Source organism: Mastacembelus armatus, chromosome 15, assembly GCF_900324485.2.
Source record: "Mastacembelus armatus chromosome 15, fMasArm1.2, whole genome shotgun sequence".
Classification (NCBI taxonomy): domain Eukaryota; kingdom Metazoa; phylum Chordata; class Actinopteri; order Synbranchiformes; family Mastacembelidae; genus Mastacembelus; species Mastacembelus armatus.
The window spans coordinates 18,568,574-18,588,346 of record NC_046647.1 but is presented as its reverse complement, the minus strand read 5'-3'; the positions used below and the strand labels follow the sequence as shown (position 1 = coordinate 18,588,346).

The window sequence follows — 19,773 nt, the reverse complement described above, 5'->3', positions numbered from 1 at the left end:
TGAAAACAGCAGTACCGACATACTGGGTTTCAGTGGTGCTAACAGTCGACCAATAAGTTTGTTGCCTGCTCTTAGTAAAGTATTAGAAAAGATAGCTAGCAAGCAAATACTAGCGTTTTTTAAAGAACACAACTTATTCTCTGATTTTCAGAATGCATATCGTAAAGGGACATTCAACAGGAACAGCTTTAACACAGATGACAGATGACTGCTTAAAACTAATTGATGATAATAATTTAGTAGGTGCAGTAATGTTAGATTTTAGCGCAGCTTTTGATGTATTGGATCATAAATTATTGCTGGATAAACTTAAATGTTACAAATTTACTCCTCACACTGCACATTGGTTTAACAGTTATCTGTCTAATAGGAGACAATGGGTATTTTACAATGGAAGTTATTCAAATGTGAAAGAGTTACAGTGTGGTGTGCCTCAAGGAAGTTGCTTAGGACCATTATTATTTTCTATTTTCACCAATGACCTACCTTTTTCTTTAAAACATGCTAAAATAGTTATGTATGCAGATGATACATCACTACATATACCAGTAATGTCAATTGAAGAACTGTCTACTTCCTTGGATAAGGAATTACAACTGGTTGTAAAATGGGCATGGAACAATAAGTTAGTTCTAAATTTGACAAAAACGAAAAGTGTTGTATTTGGATCAAATTCTAAACTCAAATTCAAACCACAGTTAAATCTGTTGGTAAAGAGTGTACCTATTGAACAAGGAAATTAGACTTCTTGGCGTTATACTAGATAGCAGGCTGAAGTGGTCTAAACACATAGAAAATACTGTAATAATCATGGGAAGAGGTCTGTCAGTTATAAAGAGATGTGCAAATTTTTTATCACAACACTGCATTTCTCAAGTTGTTCAAGCAATGGTTCTTACTCATTTAGATTACTGTCCAGTTGTATGGTCAAATGCATCAAGTAAAGATTTGGAAAAATTACAATTAGTCCAGAACAGAGCGGCACGACTCACTCTAAACTGCAATAGAAGGGCTAATATCATAAGAATGCATAAAACGCTAGTGTGGCCGATGGTGAAGGATAGGATGGTTGTGTCTCTGCTTTGCTTCATAAGAAATATTTCTGTGTCTAGAGTCCCAAATGTTCTGTACAGTCAACTTTTATATAGTAGCAATAGTCACAATTTTAACACCAGACATGCGTCAAAAGGATGTTTTTTACTTCCTGTTCTAATGCAAAGAAACGAACTACTCTGTATAGAGGAATGAAAATATGGAATGATCTGCCTTCGGATATTACATATTTTTCAATTAGTAAAATGAGTTTTAAAAAGTCCTTAAAGAAATACTTGATGGCACAATATACAGAAAACAGTTAATTGTTGTTACTTGATTGAATTTTTGGATCTAGTGTAGTCTCTGATTGGGATTTGGTTACTTTTATGTTATGTACAGTTTTTGGTTGTGTAATGTTTTGAGCTGCAGTGTATGTTTTTAATTTTTATTATGATTGTGATTATAATTATCATTATTTTGTTGTAAATTACGTTTTATTATTATATTATGTACTAAGATATTTTATTACTGATTACTTTTATTGTTGTAGAATTTTGTAGTTTGCATGGTTATGTAATATTTGCTTGTAGGGACCTCAGGAAGAGTAGCCACTACCTTGGTAGAGGCTAATGGGGATCCAAATAAAAAAGTAGAAAAAAAAAAAAGTAGTATTACAAGTATTTTCAAGTACTACCGTGTATTAAAGGACTTTATTATTCCTGTGCTGAAGTCAAGAATAGAGTTCCTACTGCTGCACCTCATGGCTGATAAATCCGTAAATCCCTGGTTCTTCAACTGATCATTAAGCTAGTTTTTATCTCCAACTATCACCAGCAGACATATGTTATATATTTATATCTCTATCTATCTATCTATCTATCTATCTATCTATCTATCTATCTATCTATCTATCTATCTATCTATCTATCTATCTATCTATCTATCTATCTATCTATCTATCTATCTATCTCTATATTTCAGCTGCAGTGTCTGTTTATAAAGAGGAAGCACAGAGGAAGCACAGATAAATGCAGTGAGATGGTTTTACAGTTACACTACATGAAAAGAATTAAAAGAATTTCCTGATGATCGAAGTCAGTGTCTCAGCTGTGAGTATGGTTTAGCTCAAGTTATAGCAAAGTTTCCCTGTTTTCTTATATGAGAACTTAGTGAACTTGTTTCCAACATATATTTTACACTTATAGTAGGGAACTATCCATGTCATTTTTAGTTAATTATATGGATGGAAACCAAAGTTATCACATATTAACTTTTGAAAATGGGTCACATTGACCCAAAGACAACAGGAGGGTTAAGTTATTTTATTGTCACTGTGCTGCAGTAAAAATCAATCCAGTGGATGGCTGTAAGGGACATGGCCTGCCATTCGAAGAAGAAAAAGAAGATACAGCCATGTCTCTTGATAACAAATCTCCCTGCAGTCATCAGATTGGAGAAGAAATGTGTTAACTGGTGATTTAGATGCCCTCAGTATAAATGTGGTAACACACAATATCAATGTATGAAACAATCATCCACCACTGTATAAGTTAGAGTAAAGCACTGTAGATTTACAGACTTTAAAAGTTCATAGGCAGCGTATAGAGGGCGCTAATGCAACAATTATGAAAGAGAAGCGCATTCAAACCTGTAGAAGAAGAAGAGGCTCTCGCCATTGGCTGGACTTCTATGTATACAGGAAGCAGAGCTGCGGCTTTTCTGGGCACGATTTTCAACCTACTCAACAATTCGAGTGGTTTCACCGGTGAAAAGGTGAGACTGTTAATCTAAGTTTAAAGTCGTGAGGCAAAATAAAGACGCTGCTTCACGCTGAAAAACAATGACAAGAACGTGCTACGTTGTAGGCTCACCGTGAAGCGCCAATTTCAAAATATCCTCAGCTTTATGACGCTTAGAAAACATTTGTCTGCTTCAGTGAGTCAGTGTTGTTGATGTGGTTAGCATAGACACACCTGTCCTTGCTCTCTGCTTATCTGCTAATCTGCTGCATAACAGCGTGTAACCAACTAACTAGCTAACTGGGCTAACGCTAACCTGGAGCAGCATTATGATGTTGTTTTGATAGTGCAGTGAAATATAACATTTAGTTAATGCTAACATTAATACTATAACTTGAACCTTTTCTAAAAGATGATGCGAAGACCACGAAAATCTGCCCAAGATGAAAAGTACAAAGATACGGACTCAGAGTTGTAAGTGTTTTTATTCAATCATTGATATATGAAATTTTCTCCACTTAAAGTTAAAATCCTTTGTCTTTGTGTTTGTCTTCCATGTTTTTTGTCCAAATTGCCAGTTCTTCAGATGGCTAATGGGCAAGGCTAACATACGCAATCTCACGTTTTTAGTCTAAGCCAGTAAGGCCTGATAATCCATTAGAGACACAAGCCTTTGGTTTAAAACAAAAACATACAATATTTAGTGGAAAGAGCAAATGAAACGCTGGCCCCAAAATATATTCTTGTATTATTATTTGCTGAATGTTCACTTTGTTCCTACTCTGCCATCAGATCTTTTTCACAGATCGCAAGTAGCGATGAGGATAGTGAGGAATGGAGGCCACCAGAGCCAAATCCAAAAACCTCCAGCAAGACTGCCAGTGCTCCTGCTGAAGGGAAGAAGAAGGCAGCTGCCAAGAGAACTGCAAAACAGAAGGAGCCAAAAACCAAAGAACCCAAAGCTCCCAAAGTGACTAGAAGTCCTGCGCCAAGGACACAACGCATAACTGCAGCAGGGCGAAAACCAAAAGGTCTGAAAGCCTCTGGTGCTGCTGAGCTGGTTGGAACAAACTGCTTAAAAAGGGAGAGGGGTGAAGAAGGTGGGCCAAGTGTCAGATTGAAGGAGGAGGTAGGACCGATGCCGAGTGTATCTATCCACACACGTGCATACACACACACTAACACATCCACACCACCCAGTCTGAGAGATTAGAGTTGGCTGTAATTACAACATTTGTTAGTATAACTTACATAACACCAGTTTATGACTGAGTATATGTTTTACTGAGTTGTGCACAACAAAATTGCTCTCTGAAAGAGAGAAAGGCATTGATGTTCTTTTTTTTGTGTATTACCAATGTTCATTTCTGACAAAGCACATACCAGTCCTTTTTATCTATTTTTCTTTTGTTCTTTACTTGCAGAGGGTGTCATTTAGCATGTCAGAATCCCATGAGGCAAATAGGTGGGCAGATGAGGGGACATCACTTGCTGGATATACATTAAAGAAAGAGGAAGAGGAAGATTTCACATTTGATGAGCCGTGTCTAAAGAAACAGAAGACCAGTAGTGCCTGTTTGGGACATCCAACGTCTTTACCATCATCAGAATCGCAAGTTCTGAGGAATGAGCTTAATATGACCTGGGACATGATGGAGGTATAAGGACTTGTTGGTGTCTTTTACTGGGTTATGTATATTTTTGTTAGCTTGCTAAGCATGTGATGGTGACCTATGCAAAAATATGATATCTGGGAAAGTTTGATAAATGAAGATGCAAAGAACGATAGTTGAAGAATATCAACATGTTCTCTCTTCATTACTGAAAACACCCTGCTTCAATGAGCTATACAAGTGCATTGTTTGAATATTTACTTATGCTTCCTCTCAGCTGTTGTCCACCCTGACATGTGTGGAGCGATGGGTGTGTGTAAATATCATTACGCTCCTCCGTGAGGAAAACACGGTGCCGTTCATAGTGCGCTACCGCAAAGAAATGATTAACCACATGGATGCCGATGCCATTCGTGATGTCCAGTTGGTTTTTGAGGAGTTATGGTAAGAAAATTAAACCAAAGCACACACTCTTAATTTTGTGAGCACTCATTAAATGCATGCAGAGGCACGTTTATATATGCAGGTAGTTTCATATATGCGGCTACTGCCATAAAATATTCTCACCTAAGCAGTACTACTTCCACAGAGCTTATTTAACATTGGCCACTAGATGGTGCTAGTGGTCCAGCTATTAAGCTATCAGTCAGTTGTGTGTCACTGTTTTAGATATGAATCACTTTATCTTGTCTACATATTTTATGATTTGTAACTGTACATAATAAGATTTTTTTGTTTGTGTATCTACTTCATCTCTACCTGTATTGTTTCAGCTCTTTGGCTAAGAAAACCCAGTCTGTGATTCAGACCCTGAAGAAGGATGGGGTTTTGACAGCTGAGTTGGAACAAAACCTAAGGAGCTGTCGATCAGCTGATGAACTGGATCATGTGGTTAGAATCACATTTGTATGCTAATGTGATATCAACCATTCTTAAAATAATTTGAAGCTCTCATTCTTGGTTGCATCATTATGTATCTAGACTTTCATCTACACCTACATAATTTTCTGTCTTTTCTAGTATTCTCCTTACAAGAAAGGCAGTAAGCTGACGAAAGCTCGCAGGGCCAAAGCACTCGGCCTTGAGGTGGCTGCCTCTGCAGTGTTGAACACACCACACACTCTGGATTTAAGGACGTGGGTTAAACCTGGTACTGAAGGTAAGAAATACACACACACAATGAGTTGTGTGTTAAATAAAAATTGAAATTAAAGATTTATGTCTGAACAAGAACCGCATAACGCTATGATGTTTGTATTACAGGTCTATCATCGGTGGAAGAAGTGGCTACAGGTGTGGAACATATCTTGGCTGATATGATAGCCAAAGACCCTGAAACACTCACCCATGTGAAAACATTGTGAGAACGTATTCATGTTCATACACATCTAATTTTTTGTGATATTTGTTTTTCCTGTAGCGATGTTCCTCTCTGCCTTTCTGCTTTTGTATTCACTGGGATGTATATCCTGCTTGTTTCTCTCTTGCTGTGTTAGGTGTGAGAACAGCTTTGTGTCCATCCAGTCCTCCGTGTCTAAGTCAGCACTAAAAGAAAGAGAACAGAAGTCTGTCCAAGGTGACAAAAAAATTGGGGCCCAAAAAAACAAAAACCAAGACATTGACAAGTTCCACCTCTACTTTGACTTCACTTGCAACATTCAGCGCATCCAGCCCCATCAGGTAGGTACAATCTATCCATACTCAACATTACAAATGCATAAACATCTGTATAATAATCTGTCCAGTTTTTGAAAATTTTGATTTAAGAACTGTTGAAAAACTGTAAAGCTTTTATGCTGCCAGTATAGACACAGTTTTTATGGAGAGTTTGTGGATGTTTCAACTGCGCTATTCCCATAAGCTGCAGCAAGTATAGTGCAAATATATATTTATATTTCACACTTGAAACATACTTGAAGGGTTAAAGGGTTTACTGGACTATTAGACCAGCCAACTGTAAAGGAAATAAAAAAGCAATAACAGAAAATACTTTACATTACTTTTTAATAATGTATTTCCATTTGTGCTCATAGTCCTGTATTAACACAGATAAACACATGAACAAATGCACACCATCTGTTTGTGTTTGTTGTTTCTGTCTGTTGTATACATGCTAGCCATGTCAGGTGCAGTTAGCCTTGTCAGTGCCACAACATTTACTCCTCCTTTGCCCTGCTCTGCCTCTGCTGCTCCCCCTCTGTCCCTCTAGTGACTGATGGGTTATTCAGACTTGGTCCCAGGCCTCATGTGTCACCACAGCTTCCATCACCCGCTGCCTCTCTACCACACCACACTCTGTGGCAACCGTGCTCTGCCCTACAGTCATACAATCACATACACATACATGCACACACTTGCTCACACATAAGCACACCCTGCCAGTCCCCTCGTGCTATCCTCTTAACATATGTGACGTGTCCCCTGCCGACATGCCATTGGATTAGGAAGCTTTGATTGACAGGCGCTCTACTGTAGTGACAGCTACTGCTGCTGGGCCTACAAACAGATGGGAGGGTGGGGTGAGGCAGTGGTGACAGTAAAGAGAGGGAGAAAATGAACAGATGAACGGCACTGAAGTGTGTCCATCACTTATCTCTCTTGCTCTGCTGTGATCTGCCTCCCTCCCTGTTTTTCTGGCCGAACCACAGCTCCTCAACCCCCTCCACACCTCCCCTTTTCCCCTTTCCTTTCCTGGGTATGCGAGGCCTTTAATTCGATGACTCTGCTTTGTCAGAGAGTGTTAATCCACAGGCTGCTGTAACCCTGCTAGCTGTCGGATTCCGGCTAAAATGAACCTTTTCTAGCCATCAAGTTGGCAGGAAGGGGGAGCAGGTGGGAGATTTGTTTTGACAGGAGGCATGTGTGTAAGCATACACTATTTGCCTTAACATATCTTATTAAATCCCAGCCTTGGTGGTTTGTTAAAGCAAAAGGACTGGCCCTTGTATGAAGGGTGAGAGATATGTTAGAAGTGGTTCAGTGAACATGCAGGTTTACCTGTTTATACTAAAGCATATGATGACAAATATGTTTTGTAAAGACAGTATTTAGACAAAAGAAGGATGAAAGGTGAAGATTCATTGGTAAAATTACTTAGGGACAATTCACTTAGGGATTGAAAAATATGAGGATGTAACTAATTCTAGTTTTGATTTTCAATGAATCTGTTGATTGTTTTCTTCAATTAATTGTTTGGCCTCTAAAATACTCAAGGTGATATTATCAAAGTGCTTGTTTTGTCGTTTACCACCCAAAGACAATGATTTACAATCATATAAGAAAGGAAAGATGCATCTCTTTTTTTTGTCAGAATAGTTGCTAGTTTTTTTTTTTTATATAATAGTTTTATAAATGATAGTGTATAAAACGCTCTGGTGTTTAGTGTGTCTTAAGTAATTTGACATTTCTAGTTGAGATGCTTAGATTTAATTCTGTCCGATTTTGGTTTGAGGCCACTACACACTCATGTCATGGATGAGTTTATTGAATGTGCAGTGAGTTATTTTTAATGCGATTTGCATTGTGATCAAATTGTAGTTCAGCACTCCAGTCTGGGGCTCGCTCGTGGAGGAGCTTGTTTAAAGGGAACTGTTTCATCGAACACTCTTTTTGGGATGGACAGGTGGAGAAAATCAAACTTCTTTGCAATGTTACCCACATACACAAACACTCCTTTTTAGTGCGTGTTTGTATTTATGTGTGCGTTTGTCGATCTTAATTCTCTAGTGGTCCACAATAACACATGGTGGTAACGTTTTTTTATTGAAATCAACACTGGCAGAATACCCAAAACTGCATGTTTGAAACACGGTTAAACCTCATATAATAAAAAACAAATATGAATATATTTGGTAGTAAGTATTAAGTTCTAACTAAGATACTTTTCCTTGTTCTAGTTGTCTCTAATTTCGATTTTGTTGTTCTATTATCATCTGTCCGACTCCATGCCATGTTATTTTTGTTTGACACAAGCAGCACAGAGTTCTCCATGAGCAGTCAGTACATTGTGTAAACCATCACTGTGTAATGCTCCATCATGATCCCTTGTGGTGACTGATCCTCACAGATATTTCGAGAGTCAATAGTTATCTGGAATCATACTGTTTAAAGACTAAAATATACTAAAAGTAGCTTACATTCCACGTGCATTACCACTTATGATTTCATTATCAGGAACACTATATGCTCTTTGCTTTTTTTTAAAACCCTCTTGGTCTTGTGCAGCCAAGGCTTAATTTCTAGCTAGGACAGTTTGCTGACAGCTCTATTCAACATTTACTTGTCTTATACAGAATGTCTTATGGGTGTCAGCCATGTCAAAAAGTGACCAAGTCTGCTGTAAATCTGTTTGGGTATCTGTTTTTTTTTTTTTTTTGTTTATGTTTTTGTCCTTGATATGTTGGATGGATAGATGTGTTGATGACAGTATTTGTCTAAAGAAAGGGTGAGAGCGACAAGGAGACAGAGAGAGGATGGCACTTGGCTGACCGCCCTCCCTTGTGGGCTGGTGGAAGGATGAAGGGGCCTCCAGGAAAGTCTATCTGGTCTTGTCAGGGTTTGGCCAGCACTTGGCTACCTGTCACTCTTGGCCCATTTAATACACAAACATGCACCTCACTCACTCACAATCCCCCTTCTATTTAGATCACCCTGTGTCTCTTGTTTCACCAGTGACCTAACCCAGGCAAAAACCGAGAGAAAAATAGGCAGACACTTAAGTTATTTATCAGGGTCAGCAGCCACCTACAGACAAAAACAGATCCCACAACTATTGAAGATGGGCTCTTCTTTCAGTTTTTGCTTACATTAACCACAAGTTTCGCAAGCAGGCTGGGAGAAAATACATTTTGTGGTAGTTAAAATACAGGATGCTGAAATGTTTGTTAATGGATTTGCAACAGGACAGTAGCAGTTGTGTAATTGTTTATCATGCAGGGAATTAATGGAAGGATGGTTTTGGCAAATTTTCAGAAATCTCTGATAGTGTCATTTGACAGTTGCGTTCTCTGTTTTGATGTTTTTCAGTGTTTGCTGAAGGTATTATGACCAACAATAGAAACATTTTTGTTGTGAGATTTTACCTGGTGCCATTGGTTTATCGATCAATTCTTATTCATAATTGATGTGACTCATATAAGGTTTTTAAATACTTGGTGGCATGGTGAGCATGCTAGGTGAAGTGTGACAGTCATGTAAAGACTATATGTCATTCTACATTACACAAAATTATCCTAAGACCAAATGTTGAATTCTGGGGAAATAGATTTAGCAAGTCCATTTTGTACTATGTGTACTACTTTATTTTTACTCATGGGCTTTTCTGGAGACGTGTTCTTTCCTCACATTAAACTTCAGCTGTTTGAGGAAAATTATTTGAGAAATCTCATCACAGTCAATGCAGCAGCCTGGGGAAGAGACATGCCAACAGAAAGGAAATTTAACTTTCATCATAATTCAAGCAAGTTTGCTGCATTAATTCTTGTCTTTACAATGCCATTAGCTGTGTTTTATGTTTTTATTTGTGTGTGTGTTGCATACAGTGTGTCACATCCAAGGGTGTTGCTGAGTGGTAATGGTTGTGGCACCACATGTGTGGGTGGGGGTAGGCCTTGCGGTCTCAGTGCTGATGGTGGCCTAGTGGTGGCATTTGTCAGCTCGCTTCTTCCGCTTGGGCTCCAGATTGACATCTTGTTTCTTGGCCCTGTTCTGTGGCGAGATAAAGGTTCTCCACTGAAAAGGTCAGACACTTACTACTGTTTGCTTAACAGCATGTAACAGTTCCTCTAAGGGGGGAAGCAGAACACACCACAATAGGCCAGGCCACAGGATACACTCCGAGGCTCATCACTTTTACACGTGTGTGGAGAGAGTTAAAATATTTTGTTTCAGTGCTTGTGTGTAAAGGTTTGTGTGTATGTGTTTGTTATACATACACAATAATCTTGTTTATCTCAGGCTAAGTCCTATGTGTACATGTCATTTATTATTTGTTTTAAATATTTGTCTTAAGAAATATTTACTTCTCTCCCAAGTTCTTTGTGCTTGCAGTTGGGTGAACGAGTAAGAGCTGTATTGTCTTTTAAATTCAACTTATTTTAGTGACTATAGCAATCCTGCAGTAATTTACAAACATACTGATGGCAGCTGTAGTTATTGATAATTATATATAGGATCTCAATGACTGATAACCTCCACAGAACTGGAACAGTAATATTTAGCTGTAGAGAAATAAAATACTGTTTTTCAGCTGCAGAAGCAGTATGTATTGATTAGGACTGTTGCTTTTCTAAATATATTAGTGTGTGACCTGTAGGTACTTTCAGGCTTTGGAAGGTGGTAGGTCTTTCCCATCTGTGCTTAAATGCATCTGGGTGCAGTTTGCACATTTTATTGAGTTGCATTAACTGGGGGAAGTGTGTGTGTGTGTGTGTGTGTGTGTGTGTGTGTGTGTGTGTGTACATACATTTGAATGTTTGTTTTTATGCGTGCATGCATATGTGTACAGACCCTGGCTATTAACCGAGGGGAGAGTCTGAAGATTTTGACAGTGAAGGTGAACATTCCCGACAGGGTGAAGAGTGACTTCACTAGGTGGTGCATCAACAACAGGTCAGAAACACAGTAATACACAAATACTCCTACACACACGGACAGACACACACTCAAAGAGCTGTGTTGAGGACCACTATTACCAGTCACATCAGATTACACTTAAGGAGTGGTTGTTTATATTTAACTACTGCATAGAAAAACATGCAAAGATCATTCTTTTTGGTCAGTGGCTACTCCAAGTAAACAAGACTGACTATATGCATAGTAAAAAAATATGTTATTTTTTATGAAAATATTTACGATTAGATATTTGCTATGAAAAAGTATAGCTAACAATGCTGAAAACGGTTGAATTACAGGAAATGTAGGATTAGGCTCGGAAAGTGGAATTTAAAAAAATGTGAAATTTAGACAGGACTGTCATGTGTCCTCAGCTTGTATTGAATAAATTAAGGTTTAAGGAATAAAATTGAACTACAAGTATGAGACTGCAAAAGGTCTACTGATGTAATACTTATGATGTAATGCTTTTACACTGTAGATTGTATTCTACAGTGGAAATGATGAAACTACTTTTTTTCAATGCAGGTGGAGGCTGAAGACAAATGCAAGAGAGGATGTTCATGCAATCATCAGGAAGGCAGTGGAGGACTCCTATAAAAGGCTTGTTCTGCCTTTTCTCACTAGGAGTTACAGGTATCTTAGGAAACTTAACATCTTCATATTGCTCCACTTTGCTTGTTGTTGATATTGTCACCCATTTCCCTATCTTTTTATTTCCCCATCTTTTTGTTGCTCTCTTACATCCCTTCTTCTTAGGACTAAACTGACAAGTGCAGCAGAGAAAGAGTCAATTGCCATGTTTGTGAGGAACCTCCGCCAGCGCCTGTTGGTATGTCCAGTCAGGGGCTGTGTCATCATGGGTGTGGACCCTGGCTTTAGACATGGTTGTAAGCTGGCAATCCTCTCTCCCACTAGTAAGTGAACAGTGTTTTGAATGGTCAGTATTTATTGATATGTAAGCACCTACTTTTGCATTCAGAGCAGTTTGTGCTAATATGCGTGTGAGACCACTATTATTGCCCTACTTTTGAAAGCTCTAACCTTTGTAGTGTATTTCTAGAGGGAAGCTGTGTCTCAGTCTGTAGTGTCAGGTTGGGTAACGCATGTTTATCCACTGAAGCTGACAACTAAGACAGGTACCACTGTGTTGATCTAAGAGGAATAATGTGAAGTATAACTAATAGGCTTTTAAAGCGCATACATATTTAGAACATTTTAACTAAGAGTAATACAGGTTTGGAGGGGGCTGACTGATGCATCAGATCATGTGAATACTGTTAAACATGTTCTCTGAATTACTGTGGATTTTATTTCTACATGTAATTAAAGGTTATTTTAATGCAGCCACTAGAAATGAACATGAAATGCTATGTTTTTAAGAATAGAACCATTATGATTCATTCACAATTAATTTTTTTACACTATGCAAATGAATAAGCATCTGCAAATATGTGACTAACGGGCTATATTTAATCTCTTTCTTGTCCGTCTCTCTAATCTTGTCTCAAACCCATGAACGTTTTGCACATTATGCTATTGATCAGTCAACCTATTACAGAAATAATGAAGGATTTGATTTGAAGAAGAAGAACTTTATTAATCCCCAAGGGGAAATTAGATTGTTACAGCAGTTATTCTCATTTAAGTGATTAGATTTAATATTATTTTAATTATATAAATTAATAGTAATTAATAAACTATGTGTGTGTTTGTTAGTTATTGTTTATATTATGGAATTATAGAGATTATATATATATATATATATATATACACACACCAAATGTTCTTTGTAAGAGTATGCTATCTAACCAGACACCAAAAGACCTGTTATTTCCACCAAGGTGTGGTGTGCCTGTCAGAGATTTGATGCTAGTTTGTGGGTGGATTGGGTGGATTATGTGTTTGTTTGTGTGTGTGTCTGTGTCTCTCATGTACTGTATGTTTCAATATTTGTGTGTGTGTGTATATGGCTTCACACTGTGAACTGAAAAGATCCCACCCTTTGGGTGAGTGATTTTGTGGCCAGAAGTAGTGCTGACACACTTAAACCAGGTTAGCTCAGATGACTACCTGTGAGACCTGCCCATTCAAATCTCTACTCCTCCTGTTAGTGGGCAGGAAACTGGCAGGAACTGGACTTCCTGTGGAGATGTGGACAGTGTGGATATGATGTTAATGAACTTATTTAGGGAATTTCTACCTCGTTAGACAGCAAACAGAGAGACATTAGTTAATAGTGTTTCTCTGTCCCTCTTTCTCTTCATATCTCCACTCTCAGGTCAGGTTCTCCACACTGATGTTGTATACCTGCATAATTCAGGCCAGCAAAAAGAAGCAGATAAACTGCGCCACCTTATGATCAAATACAGGTACTGCTGCCGGTGTCTAAATAATCAGTGTTCATGCTGTTTTGGTTGTGTTCATTGAAGATAATTATATGAACAAATTTTAGACCTTTATGGATGGTTTCCTAATCCTCATTGTGTCCCTTCTCTTGTCCTTCCTAGCTGTACCAGGATTGTCATTGGCAATGGGACAGCATGCCGTGAGACTGAGTCCTTCTTTGCTGACCTCATCTCTAGGCGCTGTTTTCACCCCCTGGACGTGTCCTACTGGTAAGGTCTTTCATCCAATTTGAGCTACAACAGGCCAAAGTCTCTTTAGAAAATGGAAAATGCTGGCATACTTTTAAATTTTCTGGGTCCACATATTTGCTATGATATTAATTAATATTCCACTAGTATTCTCACTGTGTTTGAGATTGACAATGACAAGATGATAAAAATAATCATGTTTTCTTGGTATAGAAATGGGTAAGGTTACTGTAAGTCTATAGAGCAGAAAGGGGTGAACAAAGGGTGAGGATTGTGAAAGAGTAAAAGAAAGAAGGGAAAAATGTATGGCAGTAAGAGAGCTGGACACAGATGGAGAGAAAGACAAATTGGAATGTGTTTCTCAAGTGGATACTGTCCATTAAAGACATCTGGACTTTGTTTCACTTCAGTCCAATTAAAGAGATGCTTTGCGGTCCACGTTGTCTGTAACCAGGCTCAGTCCACACTTCAGAATACAAGGGAATACAACAGATCCTCGGTCCAAACATAATAACCACTGGCCTCTTCTTGTTCCATCTCTTTCTTTCTTTGCTAAGTTCCATGTGTGTTTGTTGACTTGAGGTTAGCATTGGGCCCAGAGCCTAGAATGATTTTGAGCTGCACTTGAATATATGTGTGTGTATGAGAGTTTTGTCAGTATCTCTGAGTTCATACACACAAGCACACTTCAGAGGTCATACCTTTGGTGTAATAGCATGTTTTTTTTCTCAGAAGAGCAGAAACAGTCAAAGTGAGGCGTTTATTAAGTTAACTTCCATTTGGTTATTTTCATGACAGACATTTTTTCTTTTGAGCTGCCTTGAGCACCTCCAGAGCAGCAAAATTTCACATCTTGATATAATGTCTCTCTTGTTCATTCTTTTTCTGCAGCTATTGACATTCATGCTTTTCACAACACGTAAGAATGTTGGACTTCTGTTTGATGTGGTGCTGGCTAAATGTCCTGAACTTTGGAAGAGCAGAGAGATGTTATTTTGACATTAGCCATAGAAATATGGTTGTTGTTATCCAGATGATATTGCTCTGGAGTCGTCTGGTCTTATGCCTCAATTTGGTTTCTTTGGATTGGCTGATGTAGACTCATAGGCATAGATATAAAAGCTGAATCCGCGCATGTGTTTACTAAAATTCTCTTGCATTTTTCTCTCACCATCTTGTCTCATTGTCTTACACCAGTTTGCACTCCCCTTCCTGTTCAGTTCATTTTTCCATCGTCTATCCTCTTGTTGAACATTTCTTACATTGATCAATTAATCATGGTTTCAAAATGCCTTGTGAAGTTCATATGCTAGTCTGCTCCCAGTCTTCCCTCAGAAATCAATTTCTCCCCCAGATGTGTCTTTGAAATATAAAACTCTGGGGTATGGTTGCAATTGGCCTATTAGTATTAAACATCCTATAGAATATATATTTGAATCCTGGGTGGGGTAAACCTCAAATTGCTTCACACAAATGAAATTTCATCACCACTATAATGTCGTAGCACTAAGCAAAGTATTTTACACAAATTGCATCAACCCATATTTTATTAATTGATCTCCTAAAAGCCAAAATGTGCCATTACCTGTTAATAAATCATGCCTTTTTTTTTTGAGTTTGTGCTGAAAGTAAGGGATTTTATTGTTTAAAACTAATAAATATAAAATGCATGCTTTTATTTAAAGAAGGTTTAATTCAAACTATTGTCCTTTTTTAGCAGTGCAAATAAGATGAGGTATTCTTTAATCATTCTCTATGCCTCTCAACATAGTTGTCAGACATCTTGTCAAATGTAGATCAGTCACTTTGAATGTGGCAACCGTTGTGTGCTGTGCTTAAGGATGTAGTAGAGGTGGCCTGTGTCTGCCTTGCTGCTAAATTAGTTATATCTTGGTGAATGTTGGCTTTTAATGTGCCAATTGTGACCAATGTATGCCTTGATAGATGATGATGGGAGAGGATGGAAAGATGACTTGCCTCAAGGAGTGACAGTTGTTGCTAACTATCTAACTAGGGGTCCTACCTCCCCTGCTGACTGACCCACAGCCGACCCTGACCTGCCATTAAGGAAGCCTCATTATCACAGCAACAAGGGTGATGGCAATGACACAGAATTGCTATGTAGCATCAGTATCAGCAAGGGGTCTTGGTGCTTGCCGTGATAATTAATTGACCCAGTTTTTGGTACATTTCTTTATGTTTCTATATGTATGGACATTTGTTGGCTGACATTATATCCAAGCAGGGTATAAGGTTTTTGTTAGATGAGTGTAGAAAGTCTCAGCAGTCTTTATTCCAGAGATGAATACTTGTCTGTTTCAGTGTATTTGGATAGTTATTGACAAGCCTTTCCATCTCCACCTTACCATCTGTGTTTCTTTTTTTTTATGCTCTGTCTTTGTCATCATCAACTAATAAAAGCAGCTGTGGACTTGGAAAGATATATTCTGGCTCAAAATCAAAAATTTAACAGAAATGTTCATGTGACAGCGAGAGCACAAGAGATTATATTTCATCTCTATTGTTATTTGATGAGCAATTTTGATTTTTAACGTCATTAGGTGGGAGCCACCAGTACAAATGGATTACCAGTGAGTTAGCAGCATTTAAAGTTTTTTTTTTTTTTTTTTTTGGGTACTCTTGGAGGTAAAGGGCCTGTGGCTTGTGTGTGCATGCGTGTGTGTGTGCGTCTGTGTGTGTGTGTGCGCACCTATACCAGCCTCTCTGCCTTCACAGTGCAGCAGTTCATTAAAAACCTCAGCCTCATTTGTACCGTCTGCTTCCTGTCTCCCTGTGAGCATTCATTGTGTCGCCACCCCCACCCTTCTCCACCCTTTCTTTTGCACCCGCCTGTCTCTCTTGCTGTGTCCTTCTGCCTCAGTGCTCAGCTGGAATGACAGCCAGAAATGGCAGCCTGCGGGACTTCCTTACTTATGTTTTTTGCCGTGTTTGTGTGTGTATGCAGTTTTCAGTGCCTTAGTCCAGTTTGAGTAGACTCATCATACTCACTGAGTCACCTCTTCTGTCATTTCTAAGGACTGTGGCTAAACAAGGGCAAATATTTCAGTATGTATATGTGTATTTGTAAGTAATAAGTGTAAATGTGTATAAAGGGCTGGTCAGGTTTTGTCCAGTTGAATTGTTTATGCAAATCTTCACTCACTCTTGGTATCCAGTCCATGTGCTAACGATGACTGAGATGATGTTGAAAGCGTCAGAAAAAGTTATATGATGTGGACCGTTTCCTAAGATCATTTTCTTGGTTTAGCAGCATCAGTAAATAACCATAAGTTAATTAAATGTAACAAATGACATATTCTGCACTTTTAAATGAATATCACTGAATATTTAATCAGTGAAATAGCAGAATTAAAATTAAGCACATTTATTGGCCAGATGATAGTAAGGCACATGTTAGGGGTCAGGATGCTTTTCACTGAGAGTGTTAATGCAGACCAAATAGCTCACTTTAGAGTGTTTGTCTTTGATAATATGCATATGACCTCATAAGTAGTTTGGCAGGAGCGGCATCCTGGTTACCACCATCACTGTGGATTTACAAGACTTTATTAATTACCAAGGGTTAATATGATCCACTGTGAAAATTGCTATTGATATGCATGCCTGTCCTGGATTTTACTATTTAACAGTACACCAGGCACACTCATGATTTTCCCACTAACTTATTTATATATATATATATATATATATATATATATATATATTTTTTTTTATTATGTAAAGCACAAGAACTCTGGGAACAATTTAACTGTATGACACATGTTTTATTGGAGTTTCTTGTTAAACTAAACCTAATTATATAAATCAAATGTAATAAATGTTTATATTTAACATTAGAAGGATAATAAACTATAAATACATTGTCTAGAATTTGACGCTCAAACAAAAGTACCACAGTAGAAAGTAGTGTAATCTAAATATTTTACTATTTTTATTTTACTGCAAATATTAGCATATCTAATAACAGGCAGCATAGAATTTTTTTTTTTCCCTCAATAGATCAATCAATAGAGTGGTGAGTATAACCAGTGTAACCACAGCATTAAGCATGACAGCTTTCCAACTGCATCAGGTGTAATAGTCCATATAAACCTTACTGTTGTTTTTGCTAAGTGAGGAATAAATCACCAGGTCTGACTCTTTATCCCCCTATTAGACTTTCAGCAAAGTGACCTCACATGATTAAGCCTGAACAATGCCTCTGTGAATGACCAGCATCCTGCAGGACATTATACAGCATGAGGTATTATTTAACTGACAAGGTTTGTCTGTGCTGTGATGGCCCCAATGAATGCACATTAGGTTCTTTTCCATACAGCTGTGTCCCAGTAATTTACAGACCTCCTGCTGGACATCAGTTTCTGACATTGGTTAAAAAACTCTCTTTTATGATTTAGGTACATTATTTTCTAGGTTAAACTAGTTTGTATATAGACATGAGTATTTGTGTTAACTATGTGCAAATGTCTGTCTCTTCTGATTGCCTGGTTGTTGTCATTAACACCTCCCCATGACCAGCACACCACTCATTGTGCGTGTCTCGGTGTGTGTGTTTCTTTCAGGCTCCTTGACAGCCCAGTGAAGCATGACCTTGTCTGTCATTGTACTTTAGCACTGACTGGTAGAGCATGCAGGCTTTGTCAGCGCCCATAAGTGCGCTCAGCACCAGCCAGACAGATGTCTGCTTGGGAGTGTGCGTGTGTGTGGTTTGCACTGAAGAGTTTTGCACGGTGATGCACATTGGTCTGTATCACGTTCATCAGCTTGTGAGTAGAGCCAATTGGTAGGGAAAGCACATACACACACACATACTAATGTGTGTCCTGATCTATTGACACTTGAGATGAAACTTGTGTACCTTTGAGTAAAGCATACAGATTGTAGACCTGTCATCAACTCCTATTTCTTCTATCTTCACAAAGCATTCGGCAAATAACATTCCTGAAGCAGGTTGGGTTCACGTTAATCTGTGGTTAGCGAACCCCTTCCAAAGTTTTAGAAAAAAGTTATACAGATGTTGCATTGTAAGCCAATCTAAATATTGTGCTTTACTAAGGAAATACGCTGTTCAAATCTGATGTTTGCATGACCATCTTTTACACCTTTTGCTGTTGAGGTTGAGTAATTAAGAGCATTTTAACTATAATGGTTGATGTTTGTGGTTGAGGGGACTCTCAAGCCGAATTAAATTGTATTGTATAGAAGTAACTTTAACTTGTCTTAAAATATTTTTTCCTCCCTAATGTTTGTACTGTAGCTGAGGCATATGATGGGTGTCTTAAGTTGTTCATATCAACTCCTTTTGCCTTCACAATGTTGAAATGCTAAAATACATTTGAACAGTGTTTGGCTATAACAGGCAATGATATCAGAGGGCAAGAATATATTGAGTAAGGTTAGAGAGATCTTTAGGCAAGAGTGATAGTATGCACACATACAAACCCACCACACAGCTAAATGTAAATGACATCCAATTTCTTGACCACTTGCTTTGTCACTCCTGAAGGCAGAGCGATGACAGACCCTGTTACTCTTTTCCATAAACACACAAACACATCCTTGAAGGCCTCTTAAGTCAACAATGCTCTGCTTGCCATCAGTGACTATTGCCTGATGACTGAAAGTTAATTTATATATTTAATCAAGTCGCCCCCCCCCCCCCCCCCCCCCCCCTTACAGTTAAGCCTGTATATTGTCAGTTTATTTCATCTTGCTTGTCTTTGTCTTATATTTTATTTTGTAGCTGAGTAGTAGAACATCTTTCTGGTGGTGTTCATTACTCTATTCAAGACCGGTTCATACCGAGTTGTCCAAGAGCAACATGGGCAGTTGCAGAATGCAGCATAGTCAAATACACAATAGTGTATCTCTGCAGTGATACACAGACATCCCGACAATAAGTCCTTGACTGTCTTGCCCACCAGCTCACTCCTGTTTGGATGAGATCATTATTACTGGCTAGCTGATGGACCTGGAGGACAGTGGTGTAGACTGTATTTATGACTATGTGTGGCTGTGGGTGTGTTTATATCCCCTGCCATGTCCTGTGTCCAGGCATGCTCCCAGGGCCTGGCTGAGTGAGTGATGAACATACAGTGGCAGGACCAGCGATGACTGAGTGAGATTCAGGCACTCAGGCCTCACTAAAGATTTGAA

General features: G+C 38.4%; 1 protein-coding gene across 1 annotated transcript in view; it reads left to right on the top strand.

Annotated features, from left to right (window-relative positions):
• The first annotated feature begins 2,705 nt into the window (after nt 1–2,705).
• srbd1 (S1 RNA binding domain 1) overlaps nt 2,706–19,773 on the top strand; it is a 43,286-nt gene continuing 26,218 nt past the window's right edge. Inside the window, exons 1-14 of the mRNA XM_026310242.1 lie at nt 2,706–2,808; nt 3,187–3,248; nt 3,567–3,903; nt 4,199–4,432; nt 4,665–4,831; nt 5,161–5,278; nt 5,408–5,546; nt 5,651–5,747; nt 5,884–6,067; nt 10,893–10,996; nt 11,528–11,635; nt 11,759–11,916; nt 13,281–13,371; nt 13,510–13,617. Coding sequence (XP_026166027.1) covers nt 2,725–2,808; nt 3,187–3,248; nt 3,567–3,903; nt 4,199–4,432; nt 4,665–4,831; nt 5,161–5,278; nt 5,408–5,546; nt 5,651–5,747; nt 5,884–6,067; nt 10,893–10,996; nt 11,528–11,635; nt 11,759–11,916; nt 13,281–13,371; nt 13,510–13,617 — 1,991 coding nt within the window. The 5' untranslated portion in view covers nt 2,706–2,724. The remainder of the gene's footprint in view (nt 2,809–3,186; nt 3,249–3,566; nt 3,904–4,198; nt 4,433–4,664; nt 4,832–5,160; nt 5,279–5,407; nt 5,547–5,650; nt 5,748–5,883; nt 6,068–10,892; nt 10,997–11,527; nt 11,636–11,758; nt 11,917–13,280; nt 13,372–13,509; nt 13,618–19,773) is intronic.